Raw genomic sequence first — 22,690 nt, 5'->3', positions numbered from 1 at the left:
CAGCACCCACCTGTAGCACGCGCTCCAGCAGGTATATCTCTCTGGTCACCCCCAAAACCAATTCTTCTTTGGCCGCCTCTCCTTCCAGTTCTCTGCTGCCAATGACTGGAACGAACTACAAAAATCTCTGAAACTGGAAACACTTATCTCCCTCACTAGCTTTAAGCACCAGCTGTCAGAGCAGCTCACAGATTACTGCACCTGTACATAGCCCATCTATAATTTAACCTCAACAACTACCCCTTCCCCTACTGTATTTATTTATTTATTTAGCTCCTTTGCACCCCATTATTTATATTTCTACTTTGCACATTATTCCACTGCAAATCTACCATTCCAGTGTTTTACTTGCTATATTGTATTTACTTCGCCACCATGGCCTTTTTTGCCTTTACCCCCCTTATCTCACCTCATTTACTGACATTGTATATGGACTTATTTTTCTACTGTGTTATTGACTGTATGTTTGTTTTACTCCATGTGTAACTCTGTGTTGTTGTATGTGTCGAACTGCTTTGCTTTATCTTGGCCAGGTCGCAGTTGTAAATGAGAACTTGTTCTCAACTTGCCTACCTGGTTAAATAAAGAAATATGAATAATGCCCCTCAAGAAACACATAGTGTTTATTGGTTTTCTACAAATGCATGTTTTTATTTCAAGATATGTCGACATTAAAAAAACATTTAAAAAAAGTATTTTCCTACTTTCACTGACTTTGCTGATAGCTGCTTTATTGTAAAAATAAATGTACTTCCTACGACAGAGATATGTGGTTGTCTCACCTAGCTATCTGAAGATGAATGCACTGATTGTAAATCGCTCTGGATAAGAGCGTCTGATAAATGACTGAAACGTAAAATGTTGACATAAAATAATACTGTATTTCAATCTACACAGACTCCAGGGGGACGTCACCGAGGGTTGGAGGTCTGCTGAAGCTGATCAGAGGCTCCAGGATGAGAGAGTAGGGGCCCACAGCTGCGACGCTCTCCTCACAAAAGCATTTTGAGGACGTTGGGGACACAGAGGGAAACAAGGAAGGGTCTTTACTGTTGGTATAAGATGTGGTAGACCTGGTCCTGCAGGATGCCAGCGTAAGTCATCGCCGCCACGGTGGTGTCACTGATGGCATTCCTGATGGACACAGACACATGGACAGTGCATTAACTGTCAGCCTGCTATCTTGACCTGCTGTTCCGTTCTTGTGTGTGTGTGTGTGTGTGTGTGTGTCTTACTTGGCCTTCTCCTTCAGCTTCAGGCCATCGATGCTGTCCAGCCAGCTAGAGGCGGTGCTGATGGATGTGTCGTAGTAGCCCTTGACGACGCTGGTCAGCTTTTCCAGGGTTCCCTGCTCTCCATCAGCCTCAGCAACATCAGCGGCCGGTTCCTCAGGCGTACCCTCCTCAGCTTGCCTAGGCAGACGGAGGCCCTGAGCACCTGGAAGGGGAGGGTTAGGGTTAGAGGGTCAAAATGGTTGGTTGGTCAGTCTGTCAATATTGCTGCTCGTGGTGCTCTTATCTGGAGTGTTTAACGTTTCAAATCAAATCAAATTTTGTTGGTCACATACACAAAATTAGCAGATGTTATTGTGGGTGTAGCGAAATGCTATTATGATAAAACAACCTTCTGGGATGCACAGTGAGACTGCATAAATGACAACCTGGAACATCACCAGTATGTCAGTCAGTTAGTCAGTCAGTTAGTCAGTCAGGGTCTAGACTGTGTACTTACTGAGGCCCAGAAGAGTGACGAGCACAGTGATGACCAGAAGCTTGTTCATGATGTCACTCAGATCTGTGTGCAAAGCAAACATCTTGGTGAGGGTCAGATAAACCATACATCAACTTGTCCACTAGTCAGCATCATTTCCTCTTCCTTTTCAGCTCTGCTCTTAGCCTGATCTCATCTCAGGCTCATCTAATCTCTTCCATTTTATCTCAAACATGTATTTTAACATGTTTCCAATGACTACGGTAAGGCTATTCTGGGGTTGGCAATGTTTTTAATGACAATGAAACTATCATTTTTCTGGGTTTGTATCTCACTATGATGCAGCAGACCACATACAGATGCAGGATCTTACTTTGACCAGTTTCTCACAGTAGGAAAATAATCCTGGAGAAACAGGAAATAATCATTATAATATTATTATAATTAATGGCCATTTTTGTAGTGGGTTGATACATGTTTAGTTAGCAAATCAAGTCTGAAATGTTAAATTGCAAACTTTAGAAGCCTTTTTAAATCTTGAATATACTACAAGTTTGCATTTCCTGCTCTGCCCCTGTTGTCCTGTAATAATGATCAAATTAAGGTCCTACATCTGTATAGACATGCTCTAATTTATTTAGTTATTCCATTCAGTTGGAACCCCTCTCAATACCCTCTACTTGATCTCTCCCAGGGAGTGTTTTGTCCAACAGTCTGGAGACAGACGTGTAATACCCATCTTACCCACCCAATACCCATCTACAACACCTTATAACAGTGATATTATCATGACTAAGAGGTGTTTTCTTTTTCTCCATGCAGATGTGTGAACCAAAACAGGGTGAACCAAACGAACATGGCTGTACTCACTGTTTCTTCTCTCCGTACTGGGTGACAGGAATGAATAGCAGGCAGTAGCTGAGAGGCAGCGGTGAGCTAGCCTGTATATATATGAGTGGGGATGTGTTGACTTGTCGTTCTCCGAGCCAAAGTGCACTCCTCTGAGATAAACACCCACTGTTCAGGTGTTTGTGTATGTGATAAAGAAAGTGAGAGAGAGGGCAGACAGGGTCAACGATGGAGATGCTATGACAGTAACAGGTTCATGATTCAATTTATTTAGTATCATTTGAGTTTAGTGTAGGGAATCTGTGTATTTGCCAATCCAGATAGCTGTATTGAAATGTAACAGAACAAGTTATCCTGCTTGCTGATTGGTTTTGATTGGAGACTGGTTGACTTTTATTGGTCTTTATTAAGTCCGTAGAGTTCATATTACAAACCCCTACCACCACCCCCTTCCACCTACCCCCTCCCATGCCTAAGCACACAGTCCTAAGTCTAGATCAACAGTGACACGTCCGTCGGTTTGGTTACTACAGGCTAGCACAGACCCCACTGCGCTCAAATGGTGAAGGTAAACTAAGACAAAGATTCGCCAAGTGGGGCTGGTTAACTATCGGTCAATGACTCACTACCAGTGGAAGTTAATGATGGGGCAGCATGATCTGTTATCACTGAATATCTCATGTGAAGCCCAGTGCTGTAGCTGTGGGCTGTTTAAACTGCATCATCCACATCTTCAGGTGTATTGTGATGAATCTGCCATGATCTTTTAGCTAGATCCTCCTAATAACCTGTCCTGGCTGTGTGTGTGTGAGGTCAAGAGATTTTACAATAAAGTATGATTGTACAATTCCAGTATTACGTTACATTTCCCGTGTTGGACTTGATTGGTATAACGGGGGAGTTCAGTATTTATCTCTATCTTGTGGGCCAGGAGAAACTGTAATCCATGCTTCAGTTTTCTTTTAACAGACACTACAAACTCAACATTAAGTTGTGAAATACTGAACTTTGCCTTAATATGGAAAGCTTTTTTTCCCCTTCTTTGTTTACTAAATTTAGTGCTGTGTAAACACTAGTCACCTGATTCCCTGTCACACGTCAGGTTGTTTTGTGTCCTGTCAATATGACCAGGTCTCTGGTAAGGTGGTGGTGGTGATAAACTGAAGGGACAGGCTGGTATGCACTGTAGCACTAAAGCATAAACTTCCTGACCATATCCCTTCTCACTGATCATTGGTTGAATAGGGAGGGTTGTGCCCTTGATCGTTATCCAATCTGTTTGGCGCAGAATTAGCTTTTGGAGTGAGATTGAAGATCGAACTCATTAAACATATTTTAATTGGTGTATATGTCTTATTTATTTAATTATTAATTTAGGCCCTTTATTTAGCCAAGTAGGTTATGAAGAATGTATTCAGCTACATAGCGACCTGGCAAGAGGGTGCAGTGAAACAGGGCAGACATGTAATATTTGCACTTTGTGATTGACCACCCACACTGTATGTCTGCTGTATTTCTCTCTGGTAGTGGGAAAAACGTGTTGGACTTGTGTGACTCAGTTGCCCAGTTCAGGAAACATATTGTTCTATCCCTCCTCTGTACTCTACTCTGCTATTCTGTACTGTTCTGGACTGTTCTGTTCGGTTCTGGACTTTTCTGTTCTGGACTGTACTATTCTGTTATGGACTGTTCTGTTCTGTTCTGGACTGTTCTGTTCTGGACTGTTCTGTTCTGTTCGGTTCTGGACTGTTCTGTTCTGGACTGTTCAGTTCTGGACTGTTCTGTTCTGTTCTGGACTGTTCTGTTCGGTTCTAGACTGTTCTGTTCTGGACTGTTCAGTTCTGGACTATTCTGTTCTGGACTGTTCTGTTCTTGACTGTTCTGTTATGTTCTGGACTGTTCTGTTCTGTTCTGGACTGTTCTGTTCGGTTCTGGACTGTTCTGTTCTGGACTGTTCAGTTCTGGACTATTCTGTTATGTTCTGGACTGTTCTGTTCTGTTCTGGACTGTTCTGTTCTGGACTGTTCAGTTCTGGACTGTTCTGTTCTTGACTGTTCTGTTCTTGACTGTTCTGTTCTTGACTGTTCTGTTCTGGACTGTTCTGTTCTTGACTGTTCTATTCTGTTCTGGACTGTTTTGTTCTGGACTGTTCTGTTCTATTCTGTTCTGGACTGTTCTGTTCTGGACTGTTCTGTACTATTCTGTTCTTGACTGTTCTGTACTATTCTGTTCTGGACTGTTCTGTTCTATTCTGTTCTGGACTGTTTTGTTCTGGACTGTTCTGTACTATTCTGTTCTGGACTGTTCTGTTCTATTCTGTTCTTGACTGTTCTGTACTATTCTGTTCTGGACTGTTCTGTTCTATTCTGTTCTGGACTGTTCTGTACTATTCTGTTCTTGACTGTTCTGTACTATTCTGTTCTGGACTGTTCTGTTCTATTCTGTTCTGGACTGTTTTGTTCTGGACTGTTCTGTTCTATTCTGTTCTGGACTGTTCTGTTCTGGACTGTTCTGTACTATTCTGTTCTTGACTGTTCTGTACTATTCTGTTCTGGACTGTTCTGTTCTATTCTGTTCTGGACTGTTCTGTTCTATTCTGTTCTGGACTGTTCTGTTCTATTCTGTTCTGGACTGTTCTGTTCTTGACTGTTCTGTACTATTCTGTTCTGGACTGTTCTGTTCTATTCTGTTCTGGACTGTTTTGTTCTGGACTGTTCTGTACTATTCTGTTCTGGACTGTTCTGTTCTATTCTGTTCTGGACTGTTTTGTTCTGGACTGTTCTGTACTATTCTGTTATGGACTGTTCTGTACTGTTCTGTTCTGTACTATTCTGTACTGGTTTGTAATGTTCATCATACAAATCTGGGAGATATGCATGAACATATCCTACATTAAACAACTTTGTCTAATAATACAGAACTGAACAAACTAGTCAAATAGACTCACACAAATAAATCATGCCCCTCAAGAAACACATAGGGTCTACTGTTTTCCTGCTATTCATGTTTTGACATAAAATAACACAGTATTTCAAACTGTTCCAGATGTCTGACGTCAGAGTCATTTGAGTCGACTGCACCACTGGGTGCCACTATAATTTGACATGTGTTTCTGCCCTACTGGGTTTCCTGTGGTGAAACACTAGGGCTCTTTTCTTCATTCATAATGGAAAGGTTCTGTGTGCTGTCTGAGGTGAACCTAAAGAGAGTAGGGACCCACAGCTGCGACAGTCTCCTCACCAAGGGACTTGCAGACGGTCCTGGCGCTTGCTGGACTTTCTTGGGCGGCCTGAAGCCTTCTTCACAACAATTTAACCGCTCTCCTTGGAGTTCTTGATGATCCAATAAATGGTTGATTTAGGTGCGATATTAATGGCAATATCCTTGCCTGTGAAGCCCTTTTTGTGCAAAGCAATGATGACGGCACGTGTTTCCTTGCAGGTATGATAGACAGAGGAATGATAGACAGAGGAAGAACAATGATTCCAAGCACCACCCTCCTTTTGAAGCTTCCAGTCTGTTATTCAAACTCAATCAGCATAACAGAGTGATCTCCCGGCTTGTCCTCATTCACACTCAGACCTGTGTTAATGAGAGAATCACTGACATGATGTCAGCTGGTCCTTTTGTGGCAGGGCTGAAATGCAGTGGACATGTTTTTGGGGGATTCAGTTCATTGGCATGGCAAATAGGGACTTTGCAATTAATTGCAATTCATCGCATCACTCTTCATTACATTCTGGAGTATATGCAAATTGCTATCATACAAACTGAGGCAGCAGATTTTGTGAAAATGTATATTTGTGTCATTCTCAAAACTTTTGGCCACGACTGTACTTACTGAGGCGCAGAAGTGCTACGAACACGGTGATGACCAGAATCTTGTTCATGATGTCACTCAGATCTGTGGGCAAAGAAAACATCTTGGTGAGGGTCAGATAAACCATCAACTGGTCTTTCTGGTTATCTGTCCCACTATGATGCAGCAGACCACATATTGACATGTCTTAATTTCTTTAGTTACTCTTTTCAGTTGGAACCCCTCTCAAGACCCTCGACTTGATCTCTCCCAGAGAGCGTTTTGTCCAACAGTCTGGAGACACAGACATGTGTAATGTGCATCTAATAATACAGCACAACACCTTATAACAGTGGTATTATCATGACGTGCTGTAACGTTTTTCGTCTGGTGAAGGAGACGAGGACCAAGGTGCAGCGTGGTAAATGTTCATTTTAATAAACAAAATAAACTGAACACTGAAATGACAAAAAATAATAAAGAGCGAGAACGAAAACAAAACAGTTCTGTAAGGAATAAGCACAAAACAGAAAACAATCACCCACAACCAAAATGGGGAAAACAGGCTGCCTAAGTATGATTCTCAATCAGAGACAACCAGGCTACCTAAGTATGATTCTCAATCAGAGACAACCAGGCTACCTAAGTATGATTCTCAATCAGAGACAACCAGGCTACCTAAGTATGATTCTCAATCAGAGACAACCAGGCTACCTAAGTATGATTCTCAACACAGACACAACCCTTCTCAGCAGAGTTCCTCTGTCCAGTGTCAACGTCAACAGTGAAGAGGCGACTCCGGGATGCTGGTCTTCTCAGCAGAGTTCCTCTGTCCAGTGTCAACGTCAACAGTGAAGAGGCGACTCCGGGATGCTGGCCTTCTCAGCAGAGTTCCTCTGTCCAGTGTCAACGTCAACAGTGAAGAGGCGACTCCGGGATGCTGGTCTTCTCAGCAGAGTTCCTCTGTCCAGTGTCAACGTCAACAGTGAAGAGGCGACTCCGGGATGCTGGCCTTCTCAGCAGAGTTCCTTGTTCCAGTGTCAACGTCAACAGTGAAGAGGCGACTCCGGGATGCTGGCCTTCTAGGCAGAGTTCCTCTGTCCAGTGTCAATGTCAACAGTGAAGAGGCGACTCTGGGATGCTGGTCTTCTCAGCAGAGTTCCTCTGTCCAGTGTCTGTGTTCTTTTGCCCATATTAATCTTTTATTTTTATTGGCCAGCCTGAGATATGGTTGCTAATAATAGGCCTCTGTACGCCTATGTAGTTATTCCTTTTCCAGCCACAATAGTCATTTACAACATTGACAATGTCTACACTGTATCAATTTGATGTTATTTTAATGGACAAAAAATTAGCTTTTCTTTCAAAAACAAGGACATTTCTAAGTGACCCAAAACTTTTGAACGGTAGTGTATATATGAGTGGGGATGTGTTGACTCTAAGTCAAAGTCAAAGTTCATTCCTCTGTTCAGGTGTTGATGAAGAGAGCGAGAGAGAGTGGGTCAAAATGGAGATGCTTTCCCTACATCATTTCGTTAATCAATGAGATTACAACATATTTTCACCGACTAAAAAGACAGCCAAAAGTTTTCTGAATTCCCAATGTGTTATTACTATGATATCAACAATCTAAAAGCACAACCAAATTCCAACGGAAAATCAATGTGAGATTTTTGGTTTAGTTGTCACCTAAATGCGTTATCCCTGTGCTTTCAACCATTTAAAAGCACAACAAAGTTCAAATTTGAATACAATGTCAGATATTTTATACAGCAACTTAAAGGTGATACACATAGGATTTTCTATTTCATTTTTGCATTGTAATTTCAGAAAATGTTCAGAAGATATCTGCAGTAATAGTGGAATAATAATGTTTCAAAGGGAGATTTGTTTTGAATGCAGCATAGTGCTAGATGAATTGCTACATTCAAAACAAATCCCCCTTCATCCCATGGCGGAGACCTGCGCTTGAGCCTTTTTACTTTCCGTTTTGGTCCACCAGCTTCAAACAGCTGTAAAAAAAAAAAAATGTTGTTATTGAAAATATATTTCACAAGTGTCTGTTACTTGAACTCTATGAAGCATTTATTTGGGCTGCAATTTCTGAGGCTGATAACTCTAATGAACGTATTCTCTGCAGCAGAGGTAACTCTGGGTCTTCCTTTCCTGTGACGGTCCTCATGAGAGCCAGTTTCATCATAGTGCTTGATGGTTTTTGCAACTGAACTTGAGGAAACTTTCAAAATTATTGTCTTAAAGTAATGATGGACTGTAATTTCTTTTTCCTTATTTAATTTTTTCTAGCCATAATATGGACTTAAAAAAAATAAAAAAAAATAGGGGTATCTTCTGTATACCACCCCTACCTTATTTGTTTTACCTTTATTTAACTAGGCAAGTCAGTTAAGAACAAATTCTTATTTTCAATGACGGCCTAGGAACAGTGGGTTAACTGCCTTGTTCATGGGCAGAACGACAGATTTTTACCTCTCCTTCAAGTTGGATGGGTTACACTGGTGTAGAGCAATCTTTAAGTCATACCACAGATTCTGAATTGGGTTGAGGTATGGGCTTTGACTAGGCCATTCCAAGACATTTAAATGTTTCCCCTTAAACCACTGTTGCTTTAGCAGTATGCTTAGGGTCATTGTCCTGCTGGAAGGTGAACCTCCGTCCCAGTCTCAAATCTCTGGAGACCGAAACAGGTTTCCCTCAAGAATTTCCCTGTATTTAGCACCATCCATCATTCCTTCAATTCTGACCAGTTTCCCAGTCCCTGACAATGAAAAATATCCCCACACCATTATGCTGCCCACACCAGGCTCCACCACCATGCTATGACTGTTTGGCAGTTCTTCGGTTTCAGGACGAATTATTAAGGTGAGCCAGCAGACCTGACCGGTCACTTGCAGAATATGCAAAAAGATAATCAGGGCAAAGTATGGACAAACCTCTGTCAACATTTACAAGTCCATCATCTTGCTGAGTTCGCTGTTCTGGGTGAACATAATGGTGTTAAACCTAATTCCACTTTTGACATTATGGGGTTTTGTGTGTATCTACATTGGTCTCTTGCATTATGTTAATAGTCCAACTATCGCATATGTATTGACATGTATTTTGCTATGGCAAATAGGGAATGGGCCATTTGGCATGTCACCCTGCTGTGTGCTCACTCCACTGCTCTGTTGTCAGCTGCCGGACTCTGGAGGTGCAGTCAAATTTACATATGCTAATAGTTTGTGACATTACGATGTCGTCACCATCAATGTTTGTCAAATATCGTCGATAGAAGATGCAATCTTAAAATCACCCAACCCTACTGTCAGTGTGGATCACACATTGGCACACAAGTCTCTTGTAAGCATGGTAGTGGTGGTAAACTGAGGACACATTTGTAAATCACTTTGACATTAATTTTTTTTTTTTTTATACAAAAGTCTCAAAGTATATAGTATACAGTATGTTAGTATGGGTATTCTCATCTGTCCTGTTCTCCTCTGTTCTGTCATGTTCTGTCCTGTTCTCAAAGTATATAGTATACAGTATGTTAGTATGGGTATTCTCATCTGTCCTGTTCTCCTCTGTTCTGTCATGTTCTGTCCTGTTCTCATCTGTCCTGTTCACATCTGTCCTGTTCACATCTGTCCTGTTCTCCTCTGTTCTGTCATGTTCTGTCCTGTTCTCATCTGTCCTGTTCATATCTGTCCTGTTCACATCTGTCCTGTTCACATCTGTCCTGTTCACATCTGTCCTGTTCTCCTCTGTTCTGTCATGTTCTGTCCTGTTCTCATCTGTCCTGTTCACATCTGCCCTGTTCACATCTGTCCTGTTCACATCTGTCCTGTTCTCCTCTGTTCTGTCATGTTCTGTCCTGTTCACATCTGTCCTGTTCACATCTGTCCTGTTCTCCTCTGTTCTGTCATGTTCTGTCCTGTTCACATCTGTCCTGTTCACATCTGTCCTGTTCTCCTCTGTTCTGTCATGTTCTGTCCTGTTCTCATCTGTCCTGTTCATATCTGTCCTGTTCACATCTGTCCTGTTCACATCTGTCCTGTTCACATCTGTCCTGTTCTCCTCTGTTCTGTCATGTTCTGTCCTGTTCACATCTGTCCTGTTCACATCTGTCCTGTTCTCCTCTGTTCTGTCATGTTCTGTCCTGTTCACATCTGTCCTGTTCACATCTGTCCTGTTCTCCTCTGTTCTGTCATGTTCTGTCCTGTTCTCATCTGTCCTGTTCATATCTGTCCTGTTCACATCTGTCCTGTTCACATCTGTCCTGTTCACATCTGTCCTGTTCTCCTCTGTTCTGTCATGTTCTGTCCTGTTCACATCTGTCCTGTTCACATCTGTCCTGTTCTCCTCTGTTCTGTCATGTTCTGTCCTGTTCTCATCTGTCCTGTTCACATCTGTCCTGTTCACATCTTTCCTGTTCACATCTGTCCTGTTCTCCTCTGTTCTGTCATGTTCTGTCCTGTTCACATCTGTCCTGTTCACATCTGTCCTGTTCTCCTCTGTTCTGTCATGTTCTGTCCTGTTCACATCTGTCCTGTTCACACCTGTCCTGTTCTCCTCTGTTCTGTCATGTTCTGTCCTGTTCTCATCTGTCCTGTTCATATCTGTCCTGTTCACATCTGTCCTGTTCCCATCTGTCCTGTTCACATCTGTCCTGTTCTCCTCTGTTCTGTCATGTTCTGTCCTGTTCTCATCTGTCCTGTTCACATCTGTCCTGTTCACATCTGTCCTGTTCACATCTGTCCTGTTCTCCTCTGTCCTGTTCACATCTGTCCTGTTCACATCTGTCCTGTCCTGTTTTCATCTGTCCTGTTCACATCTGTTCTGTCCTGTTCTCCTCTGTTCTGTCCTGTTCTCATCTGTCCTGTTCTCCTCTGTTCTGTCATGTTCTGTCCTGTTCTCATCTGTCCTGTTCACATCTGTCCTGTTCTCCTCTGTTCTGTCATGTTCTGTCCTGTTCTCATCTGTCCTGTTCACATCTGTCCTGTTCACATCTGTCCTGTCCTGTTTTCATCTGTCCTGTTCACATCTGTTCTGTCCTGTTCTCCTCTGTCCTGTTCTCATCTGTTCTGTCCTGTTCTCATCTGTCCTGTTCTCCTCTGTTCTGTCATGTTCTGTCCTGTTCTCATCTGTAATGTTCTCATCTGTCCCGTTCTCCTCTGCTCTGTCATGTTGACATCTGTCCTGTTCTCGTCTGTCCTGTTCTCATCTGTTCTGTCATGTTGACATCTGTCCTGTTCTCGTCTGTCCTGTTCTCAACTGTCCTGTTCTCATCTGTCCTGTTCTCCTCTGTTCTGTCATGTTCTGTCCTGTTCTAATCTGTCCTGTTCACCTCTGTCCTGTTCTCCTCTGTTCTGTCATGTTCTGTCCTGTTCACATCTGTCCTGTTCACATCTGTCTTGTTCTCCTCTGTTCTGTCATGTTCTGTCCTGTTCACATCTGTCCTGTTCACATCTGTCCTGTTCTCCTCTGTTCTGTCATGTTCTGTCCTGTTCTCATCTGTCCTGTTCATATCTGTCCTGTTCACATCTGTCCTGTTCACATCTGTCCTGTTCACATCTGTCCTGTTCTCCTCTGTTCTGTCATGTTCTGTCCTGTTCACATCTGTCCTGTTCACATCTGTCCTGTTCTCCTCTGTTCTGTCATGTTCTGTCCTGTTCACATCTGTCCTGTTCACATCTGTCCTGTTCTCCTCTGTTCTGTCATGTTCTGTCCTGTTCTCATCTGTCCTGTTCATATCTGTCCTGTTCACATCTGTCCTGTTCACATCTGTCCTGTTCACATCTGTCCTGTTCTCCTCTGTTCTGTCATGTTCTGTCCTGTTCACATCTGTCCTGTTCACATCTGTCCTGTTCTCCTCTGTTCTGTCATGTTCTGTCCTGTTCTCATCTGTCCTGTTCACATCTGTCCTGTTCACATCTTTCCTGTTCACATCTGTCCTGTTCTCCTCTGTTCTGTCATGTTCTGTCCTGTTCACATCTGTCCTGTTCACATCTGTCCTGTTCTCCTCTGTTCTGTCATGTTCTGTCCTGTTCACATCTGTCCTGTTCACACCTGTCCTGTTCTCCTCTGTTCTGTCATGTTCTGTCCTGTTCTCATCTGTCCTGTTCATATCTGTCCTGTTCACATCTGTCCTGTTCCCATCTGTCCTGTTCACATCTGTCCTGTTCTCCTCTGTTCTGTCATGTTCTGTCCTGTTCTCATCTGTCCTGTTCACATCTGTCCTGTTCACATCTGTCCTGTTCACATCTGTCCTGTTCTCCTCTGTCCTGTTCACATCTGTCCTGTTCACATCTGTCCTGTCCTGTTTTCATCTGTCCTGTTCACATCTGTTCTGTCCTGTTCTCCTCTGTTCTGTCCTGTTCTCATCTGTCCTGTTCTCCTCTGTTCTGTCATGTTCTGTCCTGTTCTCATCTGTCCTGTTCACATCTGTCCTGTTCTCCTCTGTTCTGTCATGTTCTGTCCTGTTCTCATCTGTCCTGTTCACATCTGTCCTGTTCACATCTGTCCTGTCCTGTTTTCATCTGTCCTGTTCACATCTGTTCTGTCCTGTTCTCCTCTGTCCTGTTCTCATCTGTTCTGTCCTGTTCTCATCTGTCCTGTTCTCCTCTGTTCTGTCATGTTCTGTCCTGTTCTCATCTGTAATGTTCTCATCTGTCCCGTTCTCCTCTGCTCTGTCATGTTGACATCTGTCCTGTTCTCGTCTGTCCTGTTCTCATCTGTTCTGTCATGTTGACATCTGTCCTGTTCTCGTCTGTCCTGTTCTCAACTGTCCTGTTCTCATCTGTCCTGTTCTCCTCTGTTCTGTCATGTTCTGTCCTGTTCTAATCTGTCCTGTTCACCTCTGTCCTGTTCTCCTCTGTTCTGTCATGTTCTGTCCTGTTCTCCTCTGTCCTGTTCACATCTGTCCTGTTCACATCTGTCCTGTCCTGTTTTCATCTGTCCTGTTCACATCTGTCCTGTTCTCCTCTGTTCTGTCATGTTCTGTCCTGTTCTCATCTGTCCTGTTCATATCGGTCCTGTTCACATCTGTTCTGTTCACATCTGTCCTGTTCACATCTGTCCTGTTCTCCTCTGTTCTGTCATGTTCTGTCCTGTTGTCATCTGTCCTGTTCACATCTGTCCTGTTCACATCTGTCCTGTTCACATCTGTCCTGTTCTCCTCTGTTCTGTCATGTTCTGTCCTGTTCACATCTGTCCTGTTCACATCTGTCCTGTTCTCCTCTGTTCTGTCATGTTCTGTCCTGTTCACATCTGTCCTGTTCTCCTCTGTTCTGTCATGTTCTGTCCTGTTCACATCTGTCCTGTTCACATCTGTCCTGTTCACATCTGTCCTGTTCTCCTCTGTTCTGTCATGTTCTGTCCTGTTCACATCTGTCCTGTTCACATCTGTCCTGTTCTCCTCTGTTCTGTCATGTTCTGTCCTGTTCACATCTGTCCTGTTCACATCTGTCCTGTTCTCCTCTGTTCTGTCATGTTCTGTCCTGTTCTCATCTGTCCTGTTCATATCTGTCCTGTTCACATCTGTCCTGTTCACATCTGTCCTGTTCACATCTGTCCTGTTCTCCTCTGTTCTGTCATGTTCTGTCCTGTTCACATCTGTCCTGTTCACATCTGTCCTGTTCTCCTCTGTTCTGTCATGTTCTGTCCTGTTCACATCTGTCCTGTTCACATCTGTCCTGTTCTCCTCTGTTCTGTCATGTTCTGTCCTGTTCTCATCTGTCCTGTTCATATCTGTCCTGTTCACATCTGTCCTGTTCACATCTGTCCTGTTCACATCTGTCCTGTTCTCCTCTGTTCTGTCATGTTCTGTCCTGTTCACATCTGTCCTGTTCACATCTGTCCTGTTCTCCTCTGTTCTGTCATGTTCTGTCCTGTTCTCATCTGTCCTGTTCACATCTGTCCTGTTCACATCTTTCCTGTTCACATCTGTCCTGTTCTCCTCTGTTCTGTCATGTTCTGTCCTGTTCACATCTGTCCTGTTCACATCTGTCCTGTTCTCCTCTGTTCTGTCATGTTCTGTCCTGTTCACATCTGTCCTGTTCACACCTGTCCTGTTCTCCTCTGTTCTGTCATGTTCTGTCCTGTTCTCATCTGTCCTGTTCATATCTGTCCTGTTCACATCTGTCCTGTTCCCATCTGTCCTGTTCACATCTGTCCTGTTCTCCTCTGTTCTGTCATGTTCTGTCCTGTTCTCATCTGTCCTGTTCACATCTGTCCTGTTCACATCTGTCCTGTTCACATCTGTCCTGTTCTCCTCTGTCCTGTTCACATCTGTCCTGTTCACATCTGTCCTGTCCTGTTTTCATCTGTCCTGTTCACATCTGTTCTGTCCTGTTCTCCTCTGTTCTGTCCTGTTCTCATCTGTCCTGTTCTCCTCTGTTCTGTCATGTTCTGTCCTGTTCTCATCTGTCCTGTTCACATCTGTCCTGTTCTCCTCTGTTCTGTCATGTTCTGTCCTGTTCTCATCTGTCCTGTTCACATCTGTCCTGTTCACATCTGTCCTGTCCTGTTTTCATCTGTCCTGTTCACATCTGTTCTGTCCTGTTCTCCTCTGTCCTGTTCTCATCTGTTCTGTCCTGTTCTCATCTGTCCTGTTCTCCTCTGTTCTGTCATGTTCTGTCCTGTTCTCATCTGTAATGTTCTCATCTGTCCCGTTCTCCTCTGCTCTGTCATGTTGACATCTGTCCTGTTCTCGTCTGTCCTGTTCTCATCTGTTCTGTCATGTTGACATCTGTCCTGTTCTCGTCTGTCCTGTTCTCAACTGTCCTGTTCTCATCTGTCCTGTTCTCCTCTGTTCTGTCATGTTCTGTCCTGTTCTAATCTGTCCTGTTCACCTCTGTCCTGTTCTCCTCTGTTCTGTCATGTTCTGTCCTGTTCTCCTCTGTCCTGTTCACATCTGTCCTGTTCACATCTGTCCTGTCCTGTTTTCATCTGTCCTGTTCACATCTGTCCTGTTCTCCTCTGTTCTGTCATGTTCTGTCCTGTTCTCATCTGTCCTGTTCATATCGGTCCTGTTCACATCTGTTCTGTTCACATCTGTCCTGTTCACATCTGTCCTGTTCTCCTCTGTTCTGTCATGTTCTGTCCTGTTGTCATCTGTCCTGTTCACATCTGTCCTGTTCACATCTGTCCTGTTCACATCTGTCCTGTTCTCCTCTGTTCTGTCATGTTCTGTCCTGTTCACATCTGTCCTGTTCACATCTGTCCTGTTCTCCTCTGTTCTGTCATGTTCTGTCCTGTTCACATCTGTCCTGTTCTCCTCTGTTCTGTCATGTTCTGTCCTGTTCACATCTGTCCTGTTCACATCTGTCCTGTTCACATCTGTCCTGTTCACATCTGTCCTGTTCTCCTCTGTTCTGTCATGTTCTGTCCTGTTCACATCTGTCCTGTTCACATCTGTCCTGTTCTCCTCTGTTCTGTCATGTTCTGTCCTGTTCACATCTGTCCTGTTCACATCTGTCCTGTTCTCCTCTGTTCTGTCATGTTCTGTCCTGTTCTCATCTGTCCTGTTCACATCTGTCCTGTTCTCCTCTGTTCTGTCATGTTCTGTCCTGTTCTCCTCTGTCCTGTTCACATCTGTCCTGTTCACATCTGTCCTGTCCTGTTTTCATCTGTCCTGTTCACATCTGTTCTGTCCTGTTCTCCTCTGTCCTGTCCTGTTCTCCTCTGTTCTGTCATGTTCTGTCCTGTTCTCATCTGTCCTGTTCACATCTGTCCTGTTCTCCTCTGTTCTGTCATGTTCTGTCCTGTTCTCATCTGTCCTGTTCACATCTGTCCTGTTCACATCTGTCCTGTCCTGTTTTCATCTGTCCTGTTCACATCTGTTCTGTCCTGTTCTCCTCTGTCCTGTTCTCATCTGTTCTGTCCTGTTCTCATCTGTCCTGTTCTCCTCTGTTCTGTCATGTTCTGTCCTGTTCTCATCTGTAATGTTCTCATCTGTCCTGTTCTCCTCTGCTCTGTCATGTTGACATCTGTCCTGTTCTCGTCTGTCCTGTTCTCATCTGTTCTGTCATGTTGACATCTGTCCTGTTCTCATCTGTCCTGTTTGCAACTGTCCTGTTCTCATCTGTCCTGTTCTCCTCTGTTCTGTCATGTTCTGTCCTGTTCTCATCTGTCCTGTTCACCTCTGTCCTGTTCTCCTCTGTTCTGTCATGTTCTGTCCTGTTCTCCTCTGTCCTGTTCACATCTGTCCTGTTCACATCTGTCCTGTCCTGTTTTCATCTGTCCTGTTCACATCTGTCCTGTTCTCCTCTGTTCTGTCATGTTCTGTCCTGTTCTCATCTGTTCTGTTCATATCTGTCCTGTTCACATCTGTCCTGTTCACATCTGTCCTGTTCACATCTGTCCTGTTCTCCTCTGTTCTGTCATGTTCTGTCCTGTTCTCATCTGTCCTGTTCACATCTGTCCTGTTCATATCTGTCCTGTTCACATCTGTCCTGTTCACATCTGTCCTGTTCACATCTGTCCTGTTCTCCTCTGTTCTGTCATGTTCTGTCCTGTTCACATCTGTCCTGTTCACATCTGTCCTGTTCTCCTCTGTTCTGTCATGTTCTGTCCTGTTCTCATCTGTCCTGTTCACATCTGTCCTGTTCTCCTCTGTTCTGTCATGTTCTGTCCTGTTCTCATCTGTCCTGTTCACATCTGTCCTGTTCACATCTGTCCTGTCCTGTTTTCATCTGTCCTGTTCACACCTGTTCTGTCCTGTTCTCCTCTGTCCTGTTCTCATCTGTTCTGTCCTGTTCTCATCTGTCCTGTTCTCCTCTGTTCTGTCATGTTCTGTCCTGTTCTCATCTGTAATGTTCGCATCTGTCCTGTTCTCCTCTGCTCTGTCATGTTGACATCTGTCCTGTTCTCGTCTGTCCTGTTCTCATCTGTTCTGTCATGTTGACATCTGTCCTGTTCTCGTCTGTCCTGTTCTCAACTGTCCTTTTCTCATCTGTCCTGTTCTCCTCTGTTCTGTCATGTTCTGTCCTGTTCTCATCTGTCCTGTTCACCTCTGTCCTGTTCTCCTCTGTTCTGTCATGTTCTGTCCTGTTCTCCTCTGTCCTGTTCTCATCTGTCCTGTTCACATCTGTTCTGTCCTGTTCTCCTCTGTTCTGTCCTGTTCTCATCTGTCCTGTTCTCCTCTGTTCTGTCATGTTCTGTCCTGTTCTCATCTGTCCTGTTCACATCTGTCATGTTCTCATCTGTTCTGTCATGTTATGTCCTGTTCTCCTCTGTCCTGTTCACATCTGTCCTGTTCACATCTGTCCTGTCCTGTTTTCATCTGTCCTGTTCACATCTGTTCTGTCCTGTTCTCCTCTGTCCTGTTCTCATCTGTTCTGTCCTGTTCTCATCTGTCCTGTTCTTTTCTGTCCTGTTCTCCTCTGTTCTGTCATGTTCTGTCCTGTTCTCATCTGTAATGTTCTCATCTGTCCTGTTCTCCTCTGCTCTGTCATGTTGACATCTGTCCTGTTCTCGTCTGTCCTGTTCTCATCTGTTCTGTCATGTTGACATCTGTCCTGTTCTCGTCTGTCCTGTTCTCAACTGTCCTGTTCTCCTCTGTTCTGTCATGTTCTGTCCTGTTCTCATCTGTCCTGTCATGTTCTGTCCTGTTCTCATATGTCCTGTTCTCCTCTGTTCTGTCATGTTCTGTCCTGTTCTCCTCTGTCCTGTCATGTTCTGTCCTGTTCTCATATGTCCTGTTCTCCTCTATTCTGTCATGTTCTGTCCTGTTCACATCTGTCCTGTCATGTTCTGTCCTGTTCTCATATGTCCTGTTCTCCTCTGTCCTGTCATGTTCTGTCCTGTTCTCATATGTCCTGTTATCCTCTGTTCTGTCATGTTCTGTCCTGTTCACATCTGTACTGTCATGTTCTGTCCTGTTCTCATATGTCCTGTTCTCATATGTCCTGTTCGCATCTGTCCTGTTCTCATCTGTCCTGTCACGTTCTGTCCTGTTCTGATATATCCTGTTCTCCTCTGTTCTGTCATGTTCTGTCCTGTTCACATCTGTCCTTTTCTCATCTGCCCTGTTCACCTCTGTTCTGTCCGGTTCTCCTCTGTTCTGTCATGTTCTGTCCTTTTCTCATCTGTCCTGTTCTCATCTGTTCTGTCCTGTTCTGTCCTGTTGACATCTGTCCTGTTCTCATCTGTTCTGTCATGTTCTGTCCTGTTCTCATCTGTCCTGTTCATATCGGTCCTGTTCACATCTGTTCTGTTCACATCTGTCCTGTTCACATCTGTCCTGTTCTCCTCTGTTCTGTCATGTTCTGTCCTGTTGTCATCTGTCCTGTTCACATCTGTCCTGTTCACATCTGTCCTGTTCACATCTGTCCTGTTCTCCTCTGTTCTGTCATGTTCTGTCCTGTTCACATCTGTCCTGTTCACATCTGTCCTGTTCTCCTCTGTTCTGTCATGTTCTGTCCTGTTCACATCTGTCCTGTTCTCCTCTGTTCTGTCATGTTCTGTCCTGTTCACATCTGTCCTGTTCACATCTGTCCTGTTCACATCTGTCCTGTTCACATCTGTCCTGTTCTCCTCTGTTCTGTCATGTTCTGTCCTGTTCACATCTGTCCTGTTCACATCTGTCCTGTTCTCCTCTGTTCTGTCATGTTCTGTCCTGTTCACATCTGTCCTGTTCACATCTGTCCTGTTCTCCTCTGTTCTGTCATGTTCTGTCCTGTTCTCATCTGTCCTGTTCACATCTGTCCTGTTCTCCTCTGTTCTGTCATGTTCTGTCCTGTTGTCATCTGTCCTGTTCACATCTGTCCTGTTCACATCTGTCCTGTTCACATCTGTCCTGTTCTCCTCTGTTCTGTCATGTTCTGTCCTGTTCACATCTGTCCTGTTCACATCTGTCCTGTTCTCCTCTGTTCTGTCATGTTCTGTCCTGTTCACATCTGTCCTGTTCTCCTCTGTTCTGTCATGTTCTGTCCTGTTCACATCTGTCCTGTTCACATCTGTCCTGTTCACATCTGTCCTGTTCACATCTGTCCTGTTCTCCTCTGTTCTGTCATGTTCTGTCCTGTTCACATCTGTCCTGTTCACATCTGTCCTGTTCTCCTCTGTTCTGTCATGTTCTGTCCTGTTCACATCTGTCCTGTTCACATCTGTCCTGTTCTCCTCTGTTCTGTCATGTTCTGTCCTGTTCTCATCTGTCCTGTTCACATCTGTCCTGTTCTCCTCTGTTCTGTCATGTTCTGTCCTGTTCTCCTCTGTCCTGTTCACATCTGTCCTGTCCTGTTTTCATCTGTCCTGTTCACATCTGTTCTGTCCTGTTCTCCTCTGTCCTGTCCTGTTCTCCTCTGTTCTGTCATGTTCTGTCCTGTTCTCATCTGTCCTGTTCACATCTGTCCTGTTCTCCTCTGTTCTGTCATGTTCTGTCCTGTTCTCATCTGTCCTGTTCACATCTGTCCTGTTCACATCTGTCCTGTCCTGTTTTCATCTGTCCTGTTCACATCTGTTCTGTCCTGTTCTCCTCTGTCCTGTTCTCATCTGTTCTGTCCTGTTCTCATCTGTCCTGTTCTCCTCTGTTCTGTCATGTTCTGTCCTGTTCTCATCTGTAATGTTCTCATCTGTCCTGTTCTCCTCTGCTCTGTCATGTTGACATCTGTCCTGTTCTCGTCTGTCCTGTTCTCATCTGTTCTGTCATGTTGACATCTGTCCTGTTCTCATCTGTCCTGTTTGCAACTGTCCTGTTCTCATCTGTCCTGTTCTCCTCTGTTCTGTCATGTTCTGTCCTGTTCTCATCTGTCCTGTTCACCTCTGTCCTGTTCTCCTCTGTTCTGTCATGTTCTGTCCTGTTCTCCTCTGTCCTGTTCACATCTGTCCTGTTCACATCTGTCCTGTCCTGTTTTCATCTGTCCTGTTCACATCTGTCCTGTTCTCCTCTGTTCTGTCATGTTCTGTCCTGTTCTCATCTGTTCTGTTCATATCTGTCCTGTTCACATCTGTCCTGTTCACATCTGTCCTGTTCACATCTGTCCTGTTCTCCTCTGTTCTGTCATGTTCTGTCCTGTTCTCATCTGTCCTGTTCACATCTGTCCTGTTCATATCTGTCCTGTTCACATCTGTCCTGTTCACATCTGTCCTGTTCACATCTGTCCTGTTCTCCTCTGTTCTGTCATGTTCTGTCCTGTTCACATCTGTCCTGTTCACATCTGTCCTGTTCTCCTCTGTTCTGTCATGTTCTGTCCTGTTCTCATCTGTCCTGTTCACATCTGTCCTGTTCTCCTCTGTTCTGTCATGTTCTGTCCTGTTCTCATCTGTCCTGTTCACATCTGTCCTGTTCACATCTGTCCTGTCCTGTTTTCATCTGTCCTGTTCACACCTGTTCTGTCCTGTTCTCCTCTGTCCTGTTCTCATCTGTTCTGTCCTGTTCTCATCTGTCCTGTTCTCCTCTGTTCTGTCATGTTCTGTCCTGTTCTCATCTGTAATGTTCGCATCTGTCCTGTTCTCCTCTGCTCTGTCATGTTGACATCTGTCCTGTTCTCGTCTGTCCTGTTCTCATCTGTTCTGTCATGTTGACATCTGTCCTGTTCTCGTCTGTCCTGTTCTCAACTGTCCTTTTCTCATCTGTCCTGTTCTCCTCTGTTCTGTCATGTTCTGTCCTGTTCTCATCTGTCCTGTTCACCTCTGTCCTGTTCTCCTCTGTTCTGTCATGTTCTGTCCTGTTCTCCTCTGTCCTGTTCTCAACTGTCCTGTTCACATCTGTTCTGTCCTGTTCTCCTCTGTTCTGTCCTGTTCTCATCTGTCCTGTTCTCCTCTGTTCTGTCATGTTCTGTCCTGTTCTCATCTGTCCTGTTCACATCTGTCATGTTCTCATCTGTTCTGTCATGTTATGTCCTGTTCTCCTCTGTCCTGTTCACATCTGTCCTGTTCACATCTGTCCTGTCCTGTTTTCATCTGTCCTGTTCACATCTGTTCTGTCCTGTTCTCCTCTGTCCTGTTCTCATCTGTTCTGTCCTGTTCTCATCTGTCCTGTTCTTTTCTGTCCTGTTCTCCTCTGTTCTGTCATGTTCTGTCCTGTTCTCATCTGTAATGTTCTCATCTGTCCTGTTCTCCTCTGCTCTGTCATGTTGACATCTGTCCTGTTCTCGTCTGTCCTGTTCTCATCTGTTCTGTCATGTTGACATCTGTCCTGTTCTCGTCTGTCCTTTTCTCAACTGTCCTGTTCTCCTCTGTTCTGTCATGTTCTGTCCTGTTCTCATCTGTCCTGTCATGTTCTGTCCTGTTCTCATATGTCCTGTTCTCCTCTGTTCTGTCATGTTCTGTCCTGTTCTCCTCTGTCCTGTCATGTTCTGTCCTGTTCTCATATGTCCTGTTCTCCTCTATTCTGTCATGTTCTGTCCTGTTCACATCTGTCCTGTCATGTTCTGTCCTGTTCTCATATGTCCTGTTCTCCTCTGTCCTGTCATGTTCTGTCCTGTTCTCATATGTCCTGTTATCCTCTGTTCTGTCATGTTCTGTCCTGTTCACATCTGTACTGTCATGTTCTGTCCTGTTCTCATATGTCCTGTTCTCATATGTCCTGTTCGCATCTGTCCTGTTCTCATCTGTCCTGTCACGTTCTGTCCTGTTCTGATATATCCTGTTCTCCTCTGTTCTGTCATGTTCTGTCCTGTTCACATCTGTCCTTTTCTCATCTGCCCTGTTCACCTCTGTTCTGTCCGGTTCTCCTCTGTTCTGTCATGTTCTGTCCTTTTCTCATCTGTCCTGTTCTCATCTGTTCTGTCCTGTTCTGTCCTGTTGACATCTGTCCTGTTCTCATCTGTTCTGTCATGTTCTGTTCTGTCCTCATCTGTTCTGTCATGTTCTGTCCTGTTCTCATCTGTTCTGTCATGTTCTGTCCTGTTCTCATCTGTTCTGTCATGTTCTGTCCTATTCTCATCTGTTCTGGCCTGTACTGTTATGTTCTGCTCTCCTCTCCTCTGTTCTGTCCTGTTCTCTTCTCAATAAAAACAAATGACGGGCTACAGTTTTGTTGTGTGTTTTTAAAATCTCAAAATGCAGCTTTAACCACTTGGTACCAAATGGTGCTTGTTTTAATGAATTCCAAAGAAACATGTGTTTTTATAGGTTGTTATTGTGTATTTACCATGTTACCATGTAAATAATGAATAATAATAATAAGTACATCATTTCTTTAACCTAAAATAAAGCGCTATCCATAACTTCTTAATAATTAAACAATTAAGCAGTTTGATCAACATTTCTCACTTGTGGTATTTAAAGAAAAATCTGGTTCATGATATTATTATTCATATGGATGAGTAAAAATGTTTCTGCACCATTATCCCTAATTTAACATGATGCACAAGTATCAGTCGAGAG

The 22,690-nt window shown here is 44.0% G+C and overlaps 1 protein-coding gene across 1 annotated transcript; it reads right to left on the bottom strand.

Annotated features, from left to right (window-relative positions):
- Positions 1 to 607: 607 nt before the first annotated feature.
- Positions 608 to 2,619, bottom strand: apoc2 (apolipoprotein C-II). The gene is given in 4 exon segments (NM_001124260.1): positions 608 to 1,134; positions 1,236 to 1,437; positions 1,732 to 1,794; positions 2,581 to 2,619. Coding segments are annotated over 3 exon segments (339 nt in total). The 5' UTR covers positions 1,781 to 1,794; positions 2,581 to 2,619; the 3' UTR covers positions 608 to 1,046.
- Positions 2,620 to 22,690: the final 20,071 nt, after the last annotated feature.

The sequence above is a fragment of the Oncorhynchus mykiss genome, chromosome 2, assembly GCF_013265735.2.
Source record: "Oncorhynchus mykiss isolate Arlee chromosome 2, USDA_OmykA_1.1, whole genome shotgun sequence".
Taxonomy (NCBI): domain Eukaryota; kingdom Metazoa; phylum Chordata; class Actinopteri; order Salmoniformes; family Salmonidae; genus Oncorhynchus; species Oncorhynchus mykiss.
This window is presented reverse-complemented; position numbering and strand designations above follow the sequence as displayed.